The following is a 20,786-nucleotide window of genomic DNA, read 5'->3' as shown; positions in this document are numbered from 1 at the left end:
GCCAGCCCTAAAAATTCCTCTGTCTTTTTGCAGGGTCAGAGGTTACGCGGTGCCCCTGCGTTGTCTGCTTTGTCGATGACATCGCCACCAGCGGCTTTTAGTCAGCTGCACGTGCGAATGCAATATACCTCTATCCTGACGATAGGCGATCAGTCGGAGGCCACCGGTACATAATCTCACTGTACAAGCCAACGGGCACGGCTCAGTTACGTCACTAGATAACAGCAGAGCGGGTCAAAGTTCGCCCAAGTCCATTCATGTACGTGTACTTTATTTGGTTGTTGTACACGCGAGATAACGGACACATGGTGATGTTGCTCCGTGACATGACGCGAGGGAGGCCTAACCCATTGAGTTGGGTCGCTCTTAATCGAACGGGGGAGGGGGTAGAATGGAATGGGGAGAGTTTATATCACGCTAGTCACGTGTCGTACCACCAGTAAAAGCCCCGCAATGCAGATCGTTAACTTGTGTAAACAAACCTGACGGCAAAATGGTTTAGAGTCGAAGCCAACTGGAAAGGCTACCTGGGTTCGAAGCCTGCTGCGCGTATGGAAGTCCATCGGCTTCCCATAATCTCTTTATGGTCGAAACTGTTCGCAATACAGTTGATCACATGACTGCTGTTGGTGTGGCAACCCACATCCACGTTGTTCCTGCGCCGTTTTATTGTTCCGTTGATGACCGAAGTGTCCTTTCTTGCGCAAATAATGGAACTGACCGAAGATGGCACCGACACTTACTCTCGCTGAGGTTATTCGCCTTCTTTTCCGTTTAATTGCCTCACTGAATCCAAATTTCAGATTTGGGCATTTGATAATCAACATTCCGTGGCGACTACACCTCTACGAACGCGAGAACAGTCACCTGTCCATTGTGATTGTTACGTCAGAATACGTGTTATGCGAGGAAGGGGGGGGGAGACATCCTAACGATTGAAATACGATAGCAGATACAATAAGAAAGACTGCCCCGGGGAAATTCGTCAGCCATTAGGCTTAACACGGGCGTGTCACAGTATTGAGCGATATTCTCGGCAGGGCAGCAGTTCCCCGCCCCGTTTCTACCCCCTCCGACAGTGTCAAAAACCCCGCTTTTGCTTACATTATGCTAATGACGATGTCAGGTGTGCAGCAAGCGGAGTCGTGGGGGTGATAAAGTTATTACACTCCTAGTGCCCCTTATTACGCCACAGAAACGCTAAACGGGCGCTTTTTCTTTCGGATATGAACAGTTAAGCACCCCCATTTCGCTTCTTTCCTAACGGATCATTATGAAATGCACTGTATTCATTATCGTGACTTAAGAATGTATTCTTACGTCGCGAGACCATCTTAAATCCAACGTTTTTAATTATGTAAGCGTTACCGCTCGAAGTTTACACAGCGCTACTTAATGGAAGATGTCAGGGGGAACAAAAACCCACGCAAATCCCTTCCCCAAAGACGGCAATGAGGGGTACACCGAAGTTGACGTCAAATGGAGACAATAAAGAATACAAATATACCGAACAATCCAAGAAAATCTGATTTATTCTCCAGGATTGGCTCGCAAAGTGAAAATAATTAACCTCGTATCTGCAGACAGATAAACTGAATCGGACCTGTCACGAGACATGTGATCTGTCTCCGGGAAAAATCAAATTCCATCATATTAAGCCATTCCAGTTATCTTCAGACTGGTGTAGACCGTCTTACGAGTTCTGGTAGAGATATTCGTAACGCGAGACAGTCCGTGGCCAAATCGGAGCCGTTATCTATATTAATAAAGTGCACGAATGTCCTTCCTCCGAGTTCCATTGGAGGGAAATTAATACCTTGATAAGACTTTAAATGGTGTACACAGAGTTCCACAGTCTAATGGACAATAGGGAACTCAATAACAATGCTTTCGTATTTACCTTTTCGGCCATATCAGAAGTCCTTCGTTAACTCCGTCCCCCACCCCACCCCCCGTCAAGGGAGAGAAACGTCGCATAGCAGATCACCGAAAATTTTGCTGCCGGGGTGACTTACCGGTAAACTCCTTCATTACCGGATGTTGCAAGCAACGAGGGGTGGTCTTTTCCCCGTCGAAACCGGTTTCTCAATCCTTGCCGATGGTAGCTTGCAATGACATTCTGCCCCTGGTCTTATTACCAGGCAGATCTCCACCTCGAAGCCTGACCGGCCTCATAAATCACACAACAGCCTTGACGGTCTTTAATATGGTGTTGTTGGGGTGGAGGGGGAAGAAGGGGAAACTGGAATCTTTCTTTATTGACATTTCTCGGTTTGATAACAGAAAGCGCCCTAGGGGACGAACTTCAGATCTGAAGACACTGAAAACCAAGATAACCATGGGGTAGTTAAGTCCGTGATGTACACCTGAGAGTAAGAAAAGAATAACAGAAATCATCTTATATTCGGTATAATGACAGAACAACACCACTGCTAATTTAAAATCAAAATTCACAACCATCTCTGGACTCAATACCGTTGAAAACGCCCATAAAAGAAAGGGAAAAAAAATAATACACAAAGCTATAAGCATAAACTACACACAAATTTCGACTTTGGTACCGTCCGAATTTGTACTCTGGTTCATGAATACGTTCATGAGTCGATTTATTGTGAGATACACCAGAGAATTAGTAGGCGTTAGATCCGCATAATTCTCTGGTGTCTGTCACAATAAATCCGATCGTGCATTGCGATGAAAGGCCACAGTAGCCGAGTCGTTCAGTGCAACAAAGTTCTTGACGCCGTGACAAAAATGTGGGATAAACTGTTAAATCGGTTTAGTTGAAACCAATCTCGAGTATAAACAGCACGCATTTTGGCTAAATTTGATTATTTGTAGTGTACTGGAAGTTGTTGCGGTTTAAATCCCATTCTTTATTTTCATTCTATATTTAAAAGCGCAAGAACTTCCGGTACGCTAATTGTGTAAGGTGTACCACGTCCAGAATATTAATATTTATTTCGAAAGTTGCTTACTTTCCCTCTAATGTAACAACTACAGCTCGTGCAAGAAATACGTGCGTAATTCTAAAACGCTTAAAATATTGTTTTGTAAAAATTTAAAAAATTTCTAATCTCCAGGTCATTAATATTAAAAAAAAAAACTAGAACTCTTTAGTATCAATCCACCTCGAATAGGCTGCTTTAGATTTTATTAGAAAAATATCTAACCGCTCGCTATGAGAAGGTGCTTCATCCGCACACGTTAACTTGCCAAAGATCGTCATATTCATGCTCACATTCCTTACAATAACGGCAAGACCCTTTTAATCTTTAACACTCCGACCTACGATCTCTCACATCAAATGTAATATTATTAGATTATTTGCACGCTGATCCGTCTCTCTATTCACTGAAACACATTAAAAACGCTGTCAATATTTTCGTTTTAATTTCAACGTGTAAAAATATAAATCGCATTTCTATTAGAAGTTGTTCCCCCCCCCCCCGACCTTTGTAATTTCCCCCACATCGTAATGTATAGAGATTCAAAATGAAATTTCGGCTGAACTCCAGATTATGGGCACACCTTGTCACCGCGTTGCGGGCATTGCCAAATTTAATTGCGGCCATGGCCGCAATTAAAAATTACAACCTTTGAAAAATCGTACATCCCGAGTGAATAGGCCTTTGTAAAGGGGATTTGAACCCAGTCCTTTCCAAACGAACAAGCGGGGGGGAAATCTATACGATATTCACCAGTGATGGCCTTAAAATGTAAGAAGCAGCCATTGCTGGTGACTCAGACGCATTTGCATCAACAAAACTTTATCCGCCATCGACAATCACACACTTTGATCTTACCAAAAGGCCGAGATGCGACCCACAATCACACAGACCTTCGCATACAACCAGAGTGCGATCTCACACCCAGTCTATTGCCCGGCCCTAATCGTACGGCTACTATTAAATTTTTATCACGCCCTACATTCGATTATATGCGCAATATGGCATCTCCATTGGATCTCACTCCACACAGGAATTAAGTTTCTTCGCCGCAGAATAAAATCTAATTCCATCCTACTAAATGCGCAGCTGTGAGGATTATTAAACCTTACTAAGTTATCTGGTAAAAGAAAGCATTATTATTTATTCTTTTCGAAATAAATAGTCCAGATACTGACAGACATTTATTTTCATGCCATTTCAGATGTAAGACAGATATAGGCTTCTTGTACGGTGGATAAAATTAAAGCGCGTCACTTACGGACGGTGTTATGGCGGTACCATAGTGTCCTATTTTCTACAATGTCTTATAAGTGCGGCTGCCTGCAGCGAACCACGAATTGTCCGGAGATGTAATCTGAAATGGACAATGTGGAAACGAGCGGCGCAAAAGTTTCAAAAAATGACCAAAATGCACTTGGCAATGTACTTAATATACAAAGCAAATACAATTCCAGAAGCAAACAAAACTCAATGTGGTTCCTTAAATGAAAGATCGCACTTTTAACAAAACAGTAACGCCTTCTGGAGTTCTGCTGTTAAAAAAAAAAGAATTTAAGCCTACCCCCCCCCCCTTTTTTTTTTTTTTACTAAAATGCATTACACAAAATAATGAATAAATTCGAAGAAATGTTTTTCTATGACTTTAGACAACAGCGACACCAACCAGTTGCCACAGATGTAGAGAAATCCTTCTCGCTGTGGCAAAATGGTGTCACATTCGTCCGTTAGTTTCGCAACAACTAGATATTTAATGCACAACAGTCCACAAGATGGTTTGATCTCTCTCTCTCCCCTCAATGGTTTTCCTTACAAGATCCACGTGCTGCAACACTTAACTCCACTTCATTTCCGACAAGATGCCGAGTTCGCTTTGCAGTTTCTGGCTAGAACTGACGAGGCCTTGGAATATCTTATGGACCGACAGACTGAATTCCGTCTATGCGAAATTGAGTCTGTCGGTCTATATGAATATTCGTAGTTGAGTTACTAAGGACATCTCTTGCACGTGCCATCGAAGAAGGTTCTCTAAAATACCCACATGTTACTGTTTGCTGTGGGTTCACAGAAAACTTCGGGGAGGATGGAGCATGTAGTCTTGAAATGCGTCATTACAGGAGATCCCCTTCAAGAGAAAGAGGATCTCTGGACAGTTTTAATGCAGGATGGAGCTCACCACACATTTCACGGCCCGTAAAAACTTGTTTGGGGCAATATGCAAAATGATGACCACATCATTTTGTGATATTTTCCCGACCTGTTACAATGTAAAAATCGGGTAACCAGATAAAAATAGCCATTTCCAGAATCTCTGTATTTTTCATTTATCCTATCTCAAGATGACTATCGCTGTGAATATGTCACAAACACGCTGGTCGGACGATTCTTCGAGGTAGAAAGGAATAGGGAGAACGGAGGCAGACCAAGCCGAACTGGCCAGGTGGCTGAATGTGATTCGCAACATTGTAACTACTGTTCAGCCACTTCCAAAACTCAAACTCTCTCGAAGATCTGTCCGAGGTTGCCCTCCTGTCATCTCCAGTAAAGGCCATCCATGTCTGGCCTAACTACAAAGCACCATAAAGACTCTGCAGTATGGCTCTTACTGCTTATATCTTCCTTAATGATAAGGGAGCACAGGAAAAGCAGCAGTCAAAGTGCGCTGATGATTTAAGATAGGAGGGTTAGTTAACGACCAGAACCAGGCCATATTGCTTCAAAATGACTTAGATCACCTGCATAAATGGTCTGCAAAACGGCAACTGAAATTTAATGCTTCTGAATGTAAGGTTTTGCAACTGTAGAATAGAAATCCAGAAGTTAGAATCAGATGTGAAATTTACCACGCAGTGTAAACAGGCATCCAGGAAGGCAAATGGTGTCCTGCGATTTACTGAACCTATACAAGTAGGGAAAAGGATCCCAGTGTCCCTCTTTACAAGGTGATGATGAAAGCACCTTCAGAAAGTTATTTTCAGGTCTGGAGACCACACCTGAAAGAAGACAGAGGTTCAAAGAAGGGTAACCAGTTTGATGAAGGGTGCTAATCGACATCCATACGAAGAACAGGTCGAGAAAGGTGTGGACTACAAAGTTTGGCAACTAGACATCTTCGGCGGAAGGGGAATCCGACAGAAGTATACAAGGCTCTGAAGGAAATTAGTAAAATGAAGAGGGAGGTATGTTTCCACTGGTAGAAGAGAGAAGAACTAGGGGGCACAAATACAAAATTTTGGGGATTAACAGAAGGCTGGACCTCGTTAAGTTTACTTTCGTGCAAAGTACTGTAGACTACTGGAATGAACTGCCTACAACTGTGATCAAGGCGGAATTGGATAAGGGCTTTATGGCGGGGGAAAGTGAGTGACTGGGAAAATTCTCGGGGATCCAGGAAATAGTAATCTTCCACGCATCATTTAGCCATTCTAATACTGTAGCACACAGGAATGGTCAAACCCAGACTTTAACTAAATAGAGCATGCCTGGGGCGCTCTAAGCAAGAAAGTTGCTAGCCACAGCCACCCCCCCTCTCAGAAAACATATTGAACTTTCGTCAGCCCCTACACGGGACTGAAATCGATACTTCCAGCACTAATTAACAGCCAAGTTCTGGACATGATGAATCGATTACAAGCGTTTTGTTATTATGTACGCCCATTTTTGATCGTCTACAAACTCATTTGCGTAACTCTAATTTTTCTGTTGTATTCTATTATTGTCGTACTGTACTTGCAATATGAAAATCTACCGCATAACAGAATGTGGACGCACAGAGTGCCTGGTCAATGGCTGTTACCAGATGTCCCTATGGAGAAAAAAGATAATAATAATAATAATCCAGATTGAACTTTTCCGATCTTTGCGCATTTACACGAATCTCTCAGTAATGTTCTGCCATAATTTCATCAAACGTTGCTTTATTTAAGCTTTTCTGTTTGTTCTTCGCTATTGTGCACTGGTCTATATAAAACGTCCCCTTAAATCAGGTAAATGCGATTCTATTAATAAGATAAATCCTGAGTACGTGGTATCGGTACATACACTCGTTAAATTTTGTCAAGCCGCCCCTAAGACCAGTATTAAAAATAAAACCAGTTCCCCCAATACGCGCCCGCGCACACACACAAAAATCCCAAAGATCTTATCCCACAGTACCACAGCAAGCAAGCACCAAAGAACTCTAAACTGTAATGAACTTGTTACGATAATAATATCGCGAAAACTATTAAAGAGCTTCCCTAACAAAGCAAGCGCATTGTCCTAATATCAGAGCAAGCATTAGAATAATGAATCGGTAATAGCATGCAGACAACCAAAGCGCTCGTTTCTATAATACCGGGGTAACCACTAAATCACACACTGCCAACAAAACACTCCACCGAACCTGGCAGTCCACTCCACTCCACTATCCCATTAAAACATTTGCATTCTTCGGCTTGCAAAGGACAGCGCCTGATTTAGGCACGTGGGATTATGGGATCGAAAATCTCGGCGGTTTCACTCTGATAAATTGATGAATAGATGCAGGAAGTTGCAACGTGCTCGCGCAGTAACACTTTCATCACGAAGTCCGGTCGATCAACGAAGCCCTTCAGCACGTGAATCCAAGTTTCAACCTGTTCCATTTTTGCGAAGTAGTAAGGTGTGGCCGCTCGCTCGCGCCGTATCATTTGGTCGCCGAGCCGAACACCACTGTATAATTTTGACCCGAACTAATAGCTAGTTGTCGAAGTTAAGTACAGTGGGGAAACCGGGCAAGCCAGGACGGACGCGGTCGGAAGGTGGTCCAATGTCAGTCCCAATCTGGGTTCTGTTGAAAGACCTCAACGCCGCGACACATACTTCTGGGGTATTTAATACGGGGCTTGCGGTGTCGGGGCGGAACACGGATCGGGTTGTCCGTGGTCGGCGTTTAAAAAATTGCTACACACGCGCAAAAAGGACATAGCACGTGACAAAGGGGTTCTCTGGAAGAGCCGCGGCAGAAACCGAACAATGACGAAGTGAATAGAAGGAAGAAAAATAATGACAATGCGGCTGGAGGGCTATCGCATCCCACGCCCTCTAGCGACGATTTTAAAAGATTTTTTTTTTTTTTCCCGTTAAAGAGCTGCCCTAAAGTTTCTCTTTTGAAATCAAGCCGTAACGTGTTTTTGCTTTTCACGATAATCCTACCAATCGGATTTCGGTGCCCCACAAAACAAATTACTGTTTTGTTTTAAAATACGAAACGTTCCCGGACATCCGTTGCATCAACAATTCTTTTTTTTTTTTTTGGTGGCTTTGTCTCCAAAGGAATATTCGAGGGGATCTCTTACTGTGTCGTGGCAAGCACCTTCGCTGAATGACAGATAGTTTTAATTCCAACTTTTAAGTGTTCTTCGGAGACTTCTTGACATTCCAATTAATATTTTAGAGCCCGGGGAAGGACGGGGCTATTTCTCTGGTCTATTACCTGCGCAGACCGATGCCCTCTTTAACATTCATGAGGCGCGATCTGCGAGCGTGTACACAAAATCCTCCAGCAGAAGTGGGCGTTCCTGGGGAATTAAATATTGACAGTCCCTCTGGTGAGTGATAGCTCCTTTTGGTAACTTCTTCGCTTCTTCTTATAAAGAAGATTTTTATTTTGTTTACTTAAAAAGGAAAAAAAAATGAAAGAAAACAACAGACGAATACTAAAGGGAACATTTGCACAAAAATATTTTGATTTCGATTTCGCTGTTACTTCAAGGGAAAAAAAACCATCGTGCTACATTCAAAATTCTGGGATGCCTGATGGAAGGATGGGTTGCTGATGGACCCTAAAATTCAACTTGCTGGTCCACGAATGCTTTCAAGCGAGGATGTTCACCAGACGGAATCCGATTGAATAAGTCCGGGATGCTTTAAGGAGATGAGCCAGGACACACCTTCCCATCAAACCTTGTAAACACCACGAGGCTTATCAGGCTCTCAAGCCCTTATTAAGCTTGAATTACGCAGCCTACTTATTGGGTTTGCAGAGCACGAAGATGATTCACGGAAACGAAGCAATTTCTTTTCAAACTCAATATAATCGATTCTTACAATAACATTCTTCCACAAGAGAATCTGTGGGAATTCTCTCAACATATTTTATGGATGTTAACTTAACTTTTCGGTACCGGTGTACAATGATAGCAAAATGACCAAGAATTCTTTTCTGAATTCCTTTTAACTAAGGATCCTGCGAGGGACATTCGTTGGTTTGAATAAAATGAGGGGGCAAGCAGTTGCATAAGCGTGGAACACTTGAAAAGGTGAAATCTTCAAAATGTTCTGCTTACAAATAAAAAGCAGAAAAAACCCCCTCTTGATTCTAAGAAAGAAGTAGCAAAATCAATTATTTAATACTGTAAACAAATTTATTTAAAAATTTATTCTTACCTGAATCACCCTCATGTTGAGACCCGTTTCTTGAGCCAACTGTTCCCGGATGTGCCTGGTCGGTTTCGGCGTTGCTGCAAAAGCAGCTTTTAAAGTCTCCAGTTGTTTTGCCTTTATTGTAGTCCTAGGACCTCGTCTTTTCGCACCGGATGTGTTTTCGTCGTTCTGGTGTGAACCCTGACCCGTTGAGTTGGAGTTCGAGCTGTTGCTACCGCTTCCACCGTTGCTTACTCCGTGGCAGATCTCGAGACTGTGAGTCCCGCTGGCCCCACTAGGACTATTGACGGCCGAGCCACCACTGACGTCATTGTTCGGGTCTCGATCGCGCTCCAGACTCGATTCGCGTTCACTCTCTCGTCCGAGGTGAGAATCTGTGTCGACGGGGACATCGAGAGTTTCTTCAAAGTCCGCGGGGTCTGTGGGAGAGCTGGCAGTTAAAACTGAAAACAAAAGACACGAGTACGATGAAATAAACAGGTTCGATTTAATTTCTTGAAATGTTCTAAAATATTCATTACATTTAATTAAAGACATTTTAAATGTTTAAAGGCTAAAAAAAAAAAGTTTCAAATTGAGCGTGCTGGTAGAGAAATATGCACATCGCGTGTTCGATTCTACAAGACGTCACTGAAATACACGCTTACTATTAATAGTAGATCGCTGTAATTTTACACTCCTCCCGCTTTATATGGTCGTAAAAGTATAAACAGAAAAATTTACTGAATAAACTGGTCCCAATAAAGCGCAAACACCCAGCTATTTAACCCAACGCCACCTTATATTTCAAGAGGATGGCAGGGTTAATAGCTTGAAGAAGAGGACGGTTGATTTATCAAAACGTAGGACATTTACAGAGAAGTCGGGCACGCTGTTTAACGTACGCGGGGCGTATTATCGCGAAGTTCCGAACAATCGCCAAGCTGTTAAACATTCCACATTCAGTTACTTTGAAACACAGATCACCGATGGCGTGGAGCCACTCGCATTTAAGCGTGATCGATTTCGTAAACACAGTCATCAACACCGTACTCAAGCGGCTCATTTTTCTCCTCCGAACACCGATCTCCCGCGATTATTTAGACTTCCGTATTTGGTGACTGCCATAAACCGAGATTAAGCGGCGAGGCCATGCTATGCCCCCGTACATTATAGATGGACAGTTTACTCGGCGGTTAGCATGCCGCATTTACGACAGATGTAATGGCGGCTAAGTAGTGCTTGCCTAAGTACCCTTCGAGGCTTTTCTAAGAACAAATATTGAAAGTTTTATCCACGTGACCTCCAGAGCAAGAAATTCTGTCGGTGAGAATTAAAAAGAAGAGATTCGGGAGGATGGGGAGGTTACCATAGTTACTTGAACGTACAACGATGCCGCGATCGCATAATTAGGGGACTTACGCCCGTTTTCTTCAAGATTTCCTTACCATCTTAGAACTCAAACACGTAAGTGTGATCGGTAATTGCTACATTCAAACACACGCGCGGCTGTTTATGTGAGGGGGAGGAAGAGATTGCGCTTAAATCTGGGAATGCCGTATCAGCGGAGATGCGAAGGATTGAGAGATGGAGGGCGAAATCGCCAAATGACCTTCTCTTCAGTAAATCATGCAGCCGGCTGGGCTTGTCTAACCTCTTTTGTTCTGTCTTTATCGTTCTCCGAGAGCCATTCACCCCATGACCAGAGGGGAAAAATTGGAGACCAATAGCCCCCGATGCAGGCTCAGCACGAGCAGGACACTCGCAAGCTCTGTTGACGTAAGAAATAACACCGGGCGTGACATACGACTTCATGCATTATTCATAGCGGGGTTAACAGAGAGTGAGCGCCGATTACAGGATAACCTGCACCGACGAGATGGCCCTCTTTAAATAAATTATATAGCGGCGGAGAGAGAGACGTCGTTTCGCACAAGGACCCACACTTTCATTATCACCAGACTGCAAGCTTTGTAGCACAAACGCAGCTGCTCCTGCCATTGTTCTAACAATTAAAAGAAGCAAAGTAACAGACGACGATCAACACCATCGTAGGATGTATTTGCAACGCGGTGACTCAAAACAATATTCATAGCGCGCGCGCTATTGTCAACAATCATTTTAACTGAACTGTTACAGAGCGTATTGTTGGAGACATTTAAACGGCGTCTTTATTTGTATAGGCGAATTCTACCAATGAGAAAACCGCCGGGGTTTTGTTGGCTTCGGGTTATCTTTAACGACCCTGTAAAAAGAAACATTTTTCCGTGCCAGTACATTAAAATTCGGTTCGAGTTTAGCATTGTACTTTGGCTTTGATTTACTTCTGCTATCGAGTACAAAAAAGAAAGAAAACATCAATACGGGATCTATTTGATGGGAAAGCGGATCGATTTCATCACCAGCTGTGTCGATAACCTTCGCTGTTTCGGGGAGGGGGATCCTCACCAGATATCGCTTTTTCATGACGTTCCAGGCTGTAACAAAGTCCTTTCGGCCTCTCGATAGCTCTCTGCGTTGATCTCGACCTCGATTAAACCAGACATCCCGAACCCCTCTCCCTCCTACCACCGCCGTAGTTTCATGACCGGATTGACGGGAGATTCGGGAGGATTTGCAAGCGGCAGAGGTAGGCGGTAAAATTAGGAAAGAGCGAGCTTCGAAAGTTCACGAAGAGTTTACGATTGTCTTCAAGAGGCCCAAGCTCGTGCTTCTTGTGAACACCCACCCATCGCCATAACAGGCGTTTACGGGCGATTTAAGCGAAGGCTCTCTGTCGAAGGCCAACATTCGGCGAAAGTTTAGGGTTGTTAGATGCGAAGTCGCAACCTACCACGCGGTAGTTAGACCCGTATCTAATACCCCGAGTGTTGTCGCCGTGGTAACGAACCAAAGAGGCTCAACTGTGTCGGAGAGACACGTTTGAAGTTGTTCTCGAAGAAGATCGAGTTTTTTCGCTTCACCAGCCTCCCGACTTCACAGCTGGTTCCTTCTAAGTCAGAAAGGCGTTGGGGAATCCTGGACACGTAGGATTCTACAATAAGAAATCGCATTTGTTAATAGAATTGACTGAAACTAAAAAATGCTGGACAGAAATAAATATAATCTTAATTAAGATATAAATAAATATACGCAAATCCCTTTATGGCTATGGATCGCTAGGGGTTTACAGTCTGAATGATGCAGTTGTAAACAACAAGTAGCAATTTCGCTCATAAGACAATTACGTTAATATAACACTTTGTTAATAGGACAATGATACGTTGAGGACAGTTACAATGGACTAACTTATATACAATAAACCATGGGTGAACGTGTACAGCTGCGTACAGTCCCTTACAGGGATCGTTGGATGACCATACGAAGCATCAGAAGTGGAAAACACTTCGTAATTCACAAAGACGGGTACACGCAATCCCAAGGTTCGTGATATGGGCACTGTAACTTTGATTATGGGGTGAGGGGGTACGATCTCTGCCCAAAGAAGGTCTTTCTGTATTTTTTTTTTTTTTTTCCACAAACACGAACAGGTCGACATCTATTTTACTGAGTTTCGAGCATTTGGTTCGGGGAATCTGTCAGAGAGGGCGAGTCTATTCATGTGGCTGACGATCACTGAAAAAGATCTAACCCGAGGCTGTGGGATCCTCCGGGAGCAGGAGTCCCAGATGGGAGATAGATCCTAATAGCATTTTGGCCGTGAGTACGATTCTCTTTTCACTAATAAAGGAGGATAGTCTTCTGATTGGCAAAGCAGCTTCCATTGCGTTGGATGGGATTCCAGGATTGCGACGGAGTTTGGCATTGGCACACTTCAGTAGCCACAACTCTCCGGCGAAAATTCTCTTCACGTTAGAGTAAGTTACTGAGCCAAAGTTTGGGAACCGAAATGAAATTGAAGTGACTACGAACCTTGTGAGGACGAAGGGGGGAGGGGGAATTCCGAACATGAAGTATTTGTTCACGCCCCCGAGCAGAGAACGCCTAGTAATTACCGTGTCAATGTGGCTGGTGAACAATTTGACAAAGACTATGGTGATCTCTTGTCAATTCTAGTTTCTCCAAATTCTAGTTCCGAGACAGAAACCGGACATTCCTGACTCGCCTCTATTCAACGTCCACGATCTAGTCCAACCTTGCTTCAATGCGAGACAGAAATAACAAATACAGTAGAACCCGGATAAGAAATTCCCGCATAAAACGTTTTTCCCCTTACTAGTTTCTAAAGTCCTTTTCTATATGTTGCAATGTATCATTTTCCCGGGGAAAAGTCTTCCAGCATAAAAAGTTCGTGATAAAGAATACACAGTGTATGATTATAATGACATTTTCCTACTTAATACGTTTTTTTAAATATAGAAATTATTTATTTTTAATATTAAAAAATATCAAACATTTGGTAATCGAACAAGTTAATGCCAAGCATCATTTCAGCTCATAGTGAATCACCTAAGTAGGTGAAATGGCATCGTTTTTGGTATATCTGATATTGGGAATGCCTTCACAACGAGTTGCCCTGATATTGTACTACCTCCAATTAGCAATACTTCGCCAATGGAGAAGACTAATGTTACTTATTCTTTTTTTATTTGTGTAGTTAATATTTCATACCCTTGGGACACGTTCCCTTCTAACAAGTTCTAAACCTCCAGTCCCTTAGAAAACTTCTTATCCGGCTTCTACTGTGTATATATGTAAGACCAAACCATAGTAATAGCATCTTAGGAAATGTTACTGCTCATAATAAATAAATAAATAATTAATCACAGGTTCGGAATTAAGTAACTGATTATCTTTACTACTGATCACTTCCCTCAGAATACCTTGGGGTGTGTTTATATGCGAGTTGACTCATCCCCTGTTTCCTTCATAAAACCTCGAGAGAATATGTTCGTGGGTTTTGTGCTTTTCATTTTTATTAATGCTAACACTCACTATTGAATTTGATTTTGTTTGGATTCGTAATAATTGTTCAGTTAATTGAAAATAGCGAGAAGTGTGTATTTCGGAGGTCATTAAAGCAAAAATTTCACGTTGATGACTGCTCGAATAATGAAACAAATTTAATAATAAAATCACTGATCTGCCGAGGTTACAATCGGTAAGAACACCAACCTATGTAATAACGTTAATTCCCCACTCCAGAAATACAAATCACGCGAAACGCCCCGCCTCTTTTCAACGTGACTAATAAATATAACTGGATCTACCGCGCCCTCTGTCGGTTCTTATGAGATATCGAGGGTTAATATATATCTTCTCACTCGACAGCGCTAATGTCAGGCGACTCTGTCCGTCACGTGATACGCTATCTTCGACGTATAGAAGTGAATTGGGTGTAATCGTTGTTTCCTAATAAATAATATTTAAAAATTAAGTTTATGGCTATAAAATAATCTTTAAAAATATGTATTTTACTGAAAAAAAATTTAAAATCACCTTCACCATCTCTTCCCCCAACCTCTTCGAGTCAGAGGTTTGAAGAAGCGGCAACTCCACCTCCACCACCCCCGCGTCTCTTCAATATCCCACACACGGGGATTGTATATCGGTTTTTGAAATGCGTATTTCGATGTGTTGGGCATACGTTATGGTCGGTTCACTTATTTGTGAAGGCAAACCGGAATTCCTGGGAAAAAACCTCACGGCCCTGGACCGAAGAAACTGAAATGAAAAACCCACGATTAATTTAAAGCTACCCAAAGTACTGCCTTACCGGACACCGATAAGTTTATCTTCGTAAGTGTTAATTTCTTAAGGAAGGAAACAACGGCAAATATCTTAGATTTATGTTTGTTGGCGTTGCAGTCAGTGGGTATTAATAAACTTGTAAAGTCAATCTGACCATCTGAGGTAACCACCAAATAAATTAATAAATAAAATAATTCGCCAATTGATGTGCCATTGCCTAACTTCGAAGTTCACCCCATGGACTTCATCTTAAAAAAAAAAAAAAATACTGTATATAAAAAAAAAGCTAAGGTCGAGTTTGACCAGGAAGACACCGAGAAAAATCTGGGTCAGGCTCAGGAACATATCTCCCCTCCCTTTGGGACCTCTCTAAATTTCTCAATACACTTGCTTGCAGATCCAAACAAAGATACTTTTATTTTGAATCTTGGGGAGGCGAATGAAGTTTGAGGAACCAAACCATGGCGACATTATCAATCCTGAACTGTCTTAGTTTACTCACACATGCGCAATGACCAGCTAAGTGAGTGCTAAAAGTTCACGTGTTAATTCAGGTGAGGGCTATTAAGCATTTCTGTTTGTTTCGTTCGCTCAATCCTCTGCCACTTTTCTCGCTACGTCCGTCAGTCCGATCGATAAAAGGGCGGAACGCGGACTGCGGTCTCATCAAAACCGAGGCAGATGTTTCCGAATACGTTGCACGCGACTTTGTCACGTGACCCCTTTACGTAGCCGCCTGCACGCGCTTCGGCTGGACTCTTGCACGTGGTGTTTAACACATCAGGGCACAGCGGCGAAAAGTTTTCGGGCGAATTTCTTTGTCCTATCGAAGTTTACGTTTGTGACCACAGCAGACCCAAAACACCCGTTTGGGAAGTTTAGCCTCTAAAATATAGGCCGTTTTCTACCCTTAGAATATTCCCTTTTCGAATATTCTTCCTCAACACACTTCATCTCTCAGCCACTGAGCTCGAGTCAGTATTATAGTACTCCAGGCAGTAGCAGGGGCAATCAATTTTAATTATATTCCCTTTATTCTAATAAAATCTGTTGGCTAGTGGTAGTGAAGAGCAAAATAAATCTCACTCCTGATGCTTCAACAAATGAACGGTGTTAGTAACCATGACAATAAAATCCGAATTTCGCATCAAATTATTTCTGCCCTGCCCTGCCTACAGCGCAGTCTCTATAAAAAGCCAAGTCTAGTGTAGCAAAAGCAACTGCTTACCAGTTCATGTCTCTACTCTAGCTTAACCGTGATCACCCCCCCACCGTATTCTTCCCCACCTTTTACCCACCCCTGATTCTCACAGGAGCCCATCACCAGCAACCCGCGTGGAATACAACTGCTGCCTTCCAATCGTCGCTGCACGATCATGATTTTAAGCGAAACCCAGTTGCGGACCCGACAGATGCTCGGCATTCACCAGTCTGTCTGGAACAGACAGTAAGGGGTGGCTGTGATGTGGTCGACGTTAGCGACGACGTGTAACTAGCAGAAGGGGATAGAAAACGAGTTTCAGTTCGCTGCAAATATCTGAAACAAAGATTCGGGGCCTCAACTGAGCAGAAGACGCTGCGACTTAAAAAGAACCCTTTTAAAGCATCTCCCCCCCCCATCTCTGGTACTCGTGCTTATTGAACGACAAGCAGAGGCCTCGTGTTCGTGCAATTTTATGAAATACAGCGCCACCTGTCGCCCCAATTAGTTTACGGCCAAAGTTAAAATATTTTTATATTAGAAGTCCCACAAAGCGACCCGACGATCATTAAATGCCAACAATCACCGTAATTAATGTCGGCTAATTAGAAGCAGGTGTTATGGGACCAGTCAAGCGAACGCAGGTATATGAAAAGGGGGTGTTTTTGAGCAATAAAGGCGGAGGTGGTCTTGGGTCGTGCTGATTACTGCCACTACTCTGTCGCAATTGCGCGCTGCAAATTAACGTCCAAGAAAGCCGTAATTTTGGTGAATAAAATATCTCCCACGGTGCTTTTTCCGAGACGTTCCCGCCTTTATCACTCTGTTTTCGCCACCCCTAAGGACCTTGAACGTAATTAATCTTTCCCTGCGACCATGTGCAGAGATACGGGAAAGGATTTTTGAAAAAAAGAAAAAAAAAAACCGCTTTCGTCTATGTGCTGAGGAAGCGGGTCAGAGGAACGCTGTAATGTTCAGTTAAGGAAAGCAGCATCCGGAAATATAAAGCACAGAACTCTCTCTCGCTACACAACCACCCACATCGTAAATTTGTCTTCCTAGAAGAGTCTTTTGCTTTTCTTTCTTTCTGTTGTTGTTTGTCGGCTATTATATAATAAATTCCTCCGTTCTTTTATTAAATTAACGCAACACTCCAAAGTTCCCGATAATATTTTTATTTATTTATTTATTTTAATAATTCTCGCTCGTTCGTTTATTTAGTATTATGTGGCAATGCCCCCGAAGCGATCTTTCGCCAAATAGCCAGACCTTGACATAAAAGTTAGAAATATGCGTGAGAATCGATGGAATGAATTGAAAATTGATGGGTGCGATCATCCAGGACCCGCATTTTTATGGATCCAAAGACATCTCCATGACTACGTGGTCCGAAGGGCAGACAGGCATAATCTGTTTACTGGCGTACTCGTTTAGCTGGAAGTGTGCATAAACCAAATTTCTTTCATCCAAATCTTCTTAATATCTCCCACGGCCTATTAATTAATCTGCTTGGACATTGGCCCTTCTATATGCACTGTTAAATTCCTTGGTCATTGGTCCTTCTGATGCCATCCCATACTATCTCCACAGAACGAGGTCCAGTGACGTTTATCGAACCAGTATGATATGACTGTGTGGTGCATTATCTACTAGAAGGAACCATCACCTAATGGACTGTCTTTATCCTGTGAGCACGTAGACCTGAACTCAGCTTAATTCAGTTAAAATTGTGTCAACCAAGAGGGGCTTCTTTCCGAATATAAATCGACTACTACTCCAGGGATGAAAACTGCCGAAATGAAGGTGAGGATTCAAATACACTCACTGACCAGAAAATTATGAACCTTTATTCAGCATCGAACGAGCCGCCTTTGTTTCGAATAACAGCAAGTGTGCCGCGCGCCATGAATTCTATACGGTGTTTAGTCTAATTGTAACTCTTCTTCCAGCAAAATATCACGTAGCTGCGACAGGGTTGAAGGAAGAGGACTTCGTTGCAGAAAGCGCTCTCCATCATATCCCACACATTCTCAATAGGATTAAGATCAGATGATAGCGGGACCAGGAAAGATAGTGGAGATCCGTGTCATGTTCTCAGAATTCTTGCGCGATTCTGGCACGAGGTGCTGTTACATTGTCATCCATAAAGTGGATATCATCTAAGGAGGAAAGTGTAACATTGCAGGATGCAGTGGATCTGGTTAGGTGGAAGGTCATCCGTGGATGACATTCGACCTTCCGCCGATATCAACGGACCCAGGCAATGGCAATAAAACATTCCCCATACCATGATACTACCTCCAGATGCTTGGGTTGTCTTAACAAGGCAAGCAAGGCATCGTGATTTGTCTGACCACATGATTTTCTTCCATCGTTCCACTGTCCAATTACAACATTCCGCAGCCAGACGGCTACTAGTACCCAATTTCTTCAATTCTCTGCTCATGATACGGTTGAACTAGGGCAGTTCTGGGTTTGGTTTAATTCCGATGTTATTTTCTGCACAGTGGATGTCCTATTTTTCCAGAGTCCTTGGAGTACGACGGCTTCACTCTTGAAGTATTATTTTTCTGTCACATTTACACCTTTGAGATGAGGAAGAACCGCTCGCTTTCCAGTCATTAAAATATTTGGGATGGATGCTTTTGAGAAACCAGTTGTGCCTTTCGTTTCTTGAATCGTGGCTCCTGCTAAACGTGCACCACAATAAGATCTGTTTGAAAGTCTGACAGATCATGCATTTTCGCCCATTCTGGCTTCAGATTACTGCAGTCGAACAGTCTGTGCAGTCATTAGACTCACCATGTCATCACCCCACGTAACAGTTTTCTTTCCGATCTATTTGCATTTCTTCTCCCCGAGACTGTTTTCATACAAAGGTTCGTATTTCTTTGGCCAGTTTGAGTAGTTTCCACGTTTGCCACCAAACGACAAACTCAAAACCTGCAGCACAAAGATGGGGGTTTCGAGTACTTAAAAATACTCGCACTAATACCAATGGAAAAATAATCGGGTTCCACCCCATCATTCGAAGGTGCTGATTCATCGCACAACGAGTCCGATCTACTTACGCTGCGGCTGGGAGACACCCGAGAATTAAACCGCTGTTCGACCTGCGAGAGGGGGAAACTCGGACAAGCCAGGAGCAGTCTGGAAATGCCCAATGTGATTGAACCAGTTTCCAATATCGACGCGCACTCGTAAAAGTCCCTTCTGACTGTCGAGAAGGTCCCTAAATTGGGCCGAAATAATCCTTTGCCTCGTGCCGTCAAGCGTCCCAATATTTTTCGAATACTCCGTGTTCAGAGTCTGCATATCCTGAAGGATGCGAGTGGTACTCAGTAGAGACATTCAGGGTGCCTTCGAGGCATATTGTTGGATTTTGCTTACTTTTCTTTTTGTCTCTTTTGTTTTTACTCCAAGCCTCATCCAGATTAGTCTCTGATCATCCTACGATTCAATTTTCCAAGTTGATATTCTTGTGTGGGGGGGGGGGTCTACGTATTCAAAAAACGTCTATAGTTCGTTTTTATTTATTTTACACGAAAAAAAGCTTCTTCGTGTAAGAACTTGGAGAGGGGTGGGTTTACTCTACAGTTCAGGGCAATTTTAAATGAACTGCTAATTGCTGATGAACGGCAACAGGCGATTCCTTGATCCCCTAACAACCTTCCCCACCCCTTGAATTTTAAACTACATCGGTAGAGCAACTTTCACCGATAGCGCCCTCTACAGGAACACATTTAATTTATCCGTATTCGTTTACCGGATTTATTGGTGACGGGCGGTTTTGCTACGGGGACGGTGTCGACACGATCTCAAATGCGGCGCAGTGTTTCTCTTTTTCTCTCCCTCAATGAGCGCCCGCTGTCGGATGCAACAACTCCCTCCCCCTCCCTGACCGACTTCTTTTGTCCAACTAAATCACGGCCAGCTGTGCCCGAGGCTCCCTCAAGTGGTCCTCGCGCAACACATTCCCTCTGATTTACGACATTCGCGAAACATGTCGCAGTGGATTATCCTGACACTTAGTGCCTGAGTAAACATAGCGCTGTAGTGGGTCTAACCTGCGAGAACTACAGGTAGCTTCCAAAGCAGTAACTTGTCACTATGGTGACGGGATGTCTAACGGTACAGATAGGTTTATATTGACACCGAGTTGAGATGCGATCGCCGATAAAGCACAGTGGAGGGTAAAGGGCGGATTCCAAGCCGACCAGATTCGCCTTTTTGCTTTGTCTGATCTCTGCCCGATGAATTTTATTATCTATATTTTGATATCTGGCAGTTTGCCAAACATTATGACCAACAATAACCCGCATTATACCGCGCGTCACACTCTCCATACAGCGCGTGGGAAACAGACACGATGCTAACAATGACGTCACAAATACACGTTAGTCAGGTGATACAGGCTAATCTGGTATAAACTTAGACGCGATTGTCTACTCGTGTGGGCCTTGGAAAGGCCTTTTTGGATTACTACATTAAGAGACGAATTTATTCAATTCATCTGCGCGCGCGAATGTACCCTAATCATCTAAATCAAGATGACTTCGAAG

General features: G+C 43.1%; 1 protein-coding gene across 2 annotated transcripts in view; it reads right to left on the bottom strand.

The window, feature by feature from the left end:
- Positions 1–20,786, bottom strand: part of LOC150085939 (LIM/homeobox protein Lhx1-like) — a 206,082-nt gene that overhangs the window by 128,157 nt on the left and 57,139 nt on the right. For both annotated transcript variants that reach the window (XR_016546947.1, XM_090373598.1), the window contains exon 3: positions 9,357–9,796. Coding sequence is in view for 1 of the 2 variants with exons in the window: in XM_090373598.1 (XP_090229724.1) it covers positions 9,357–9,796 (440 nt within the window). In the remaining variant the exon portion in view is untranslated. The remainder of the gene's footprint in view (positions 1–9,356; positions 9,797–20,786) is intronic.

The sequence above is a fragment of the Mastigoproctus giganteus genome, chromosome 5 (genome assembly GCF_048544385.1).
Source record: "Mastigoproctus giganteus isolate SK-2022 chromosome 5, ASM4854438v1, whole genome shotgun sequence".
In the NCBI taxonomy this organism is placed as follows: Eukaryota; Metazoa; Arthropoda; class Arachnida; order Uropygi; family Thelyphonidae; genus Mastigoproctus; species Mastigoproctus giganteus.
The sequence above is the reverse complement of the archived record's forward strand: the minus strand, read 5'-3'. Positions and strand labels throughout refer to the sequence as shown.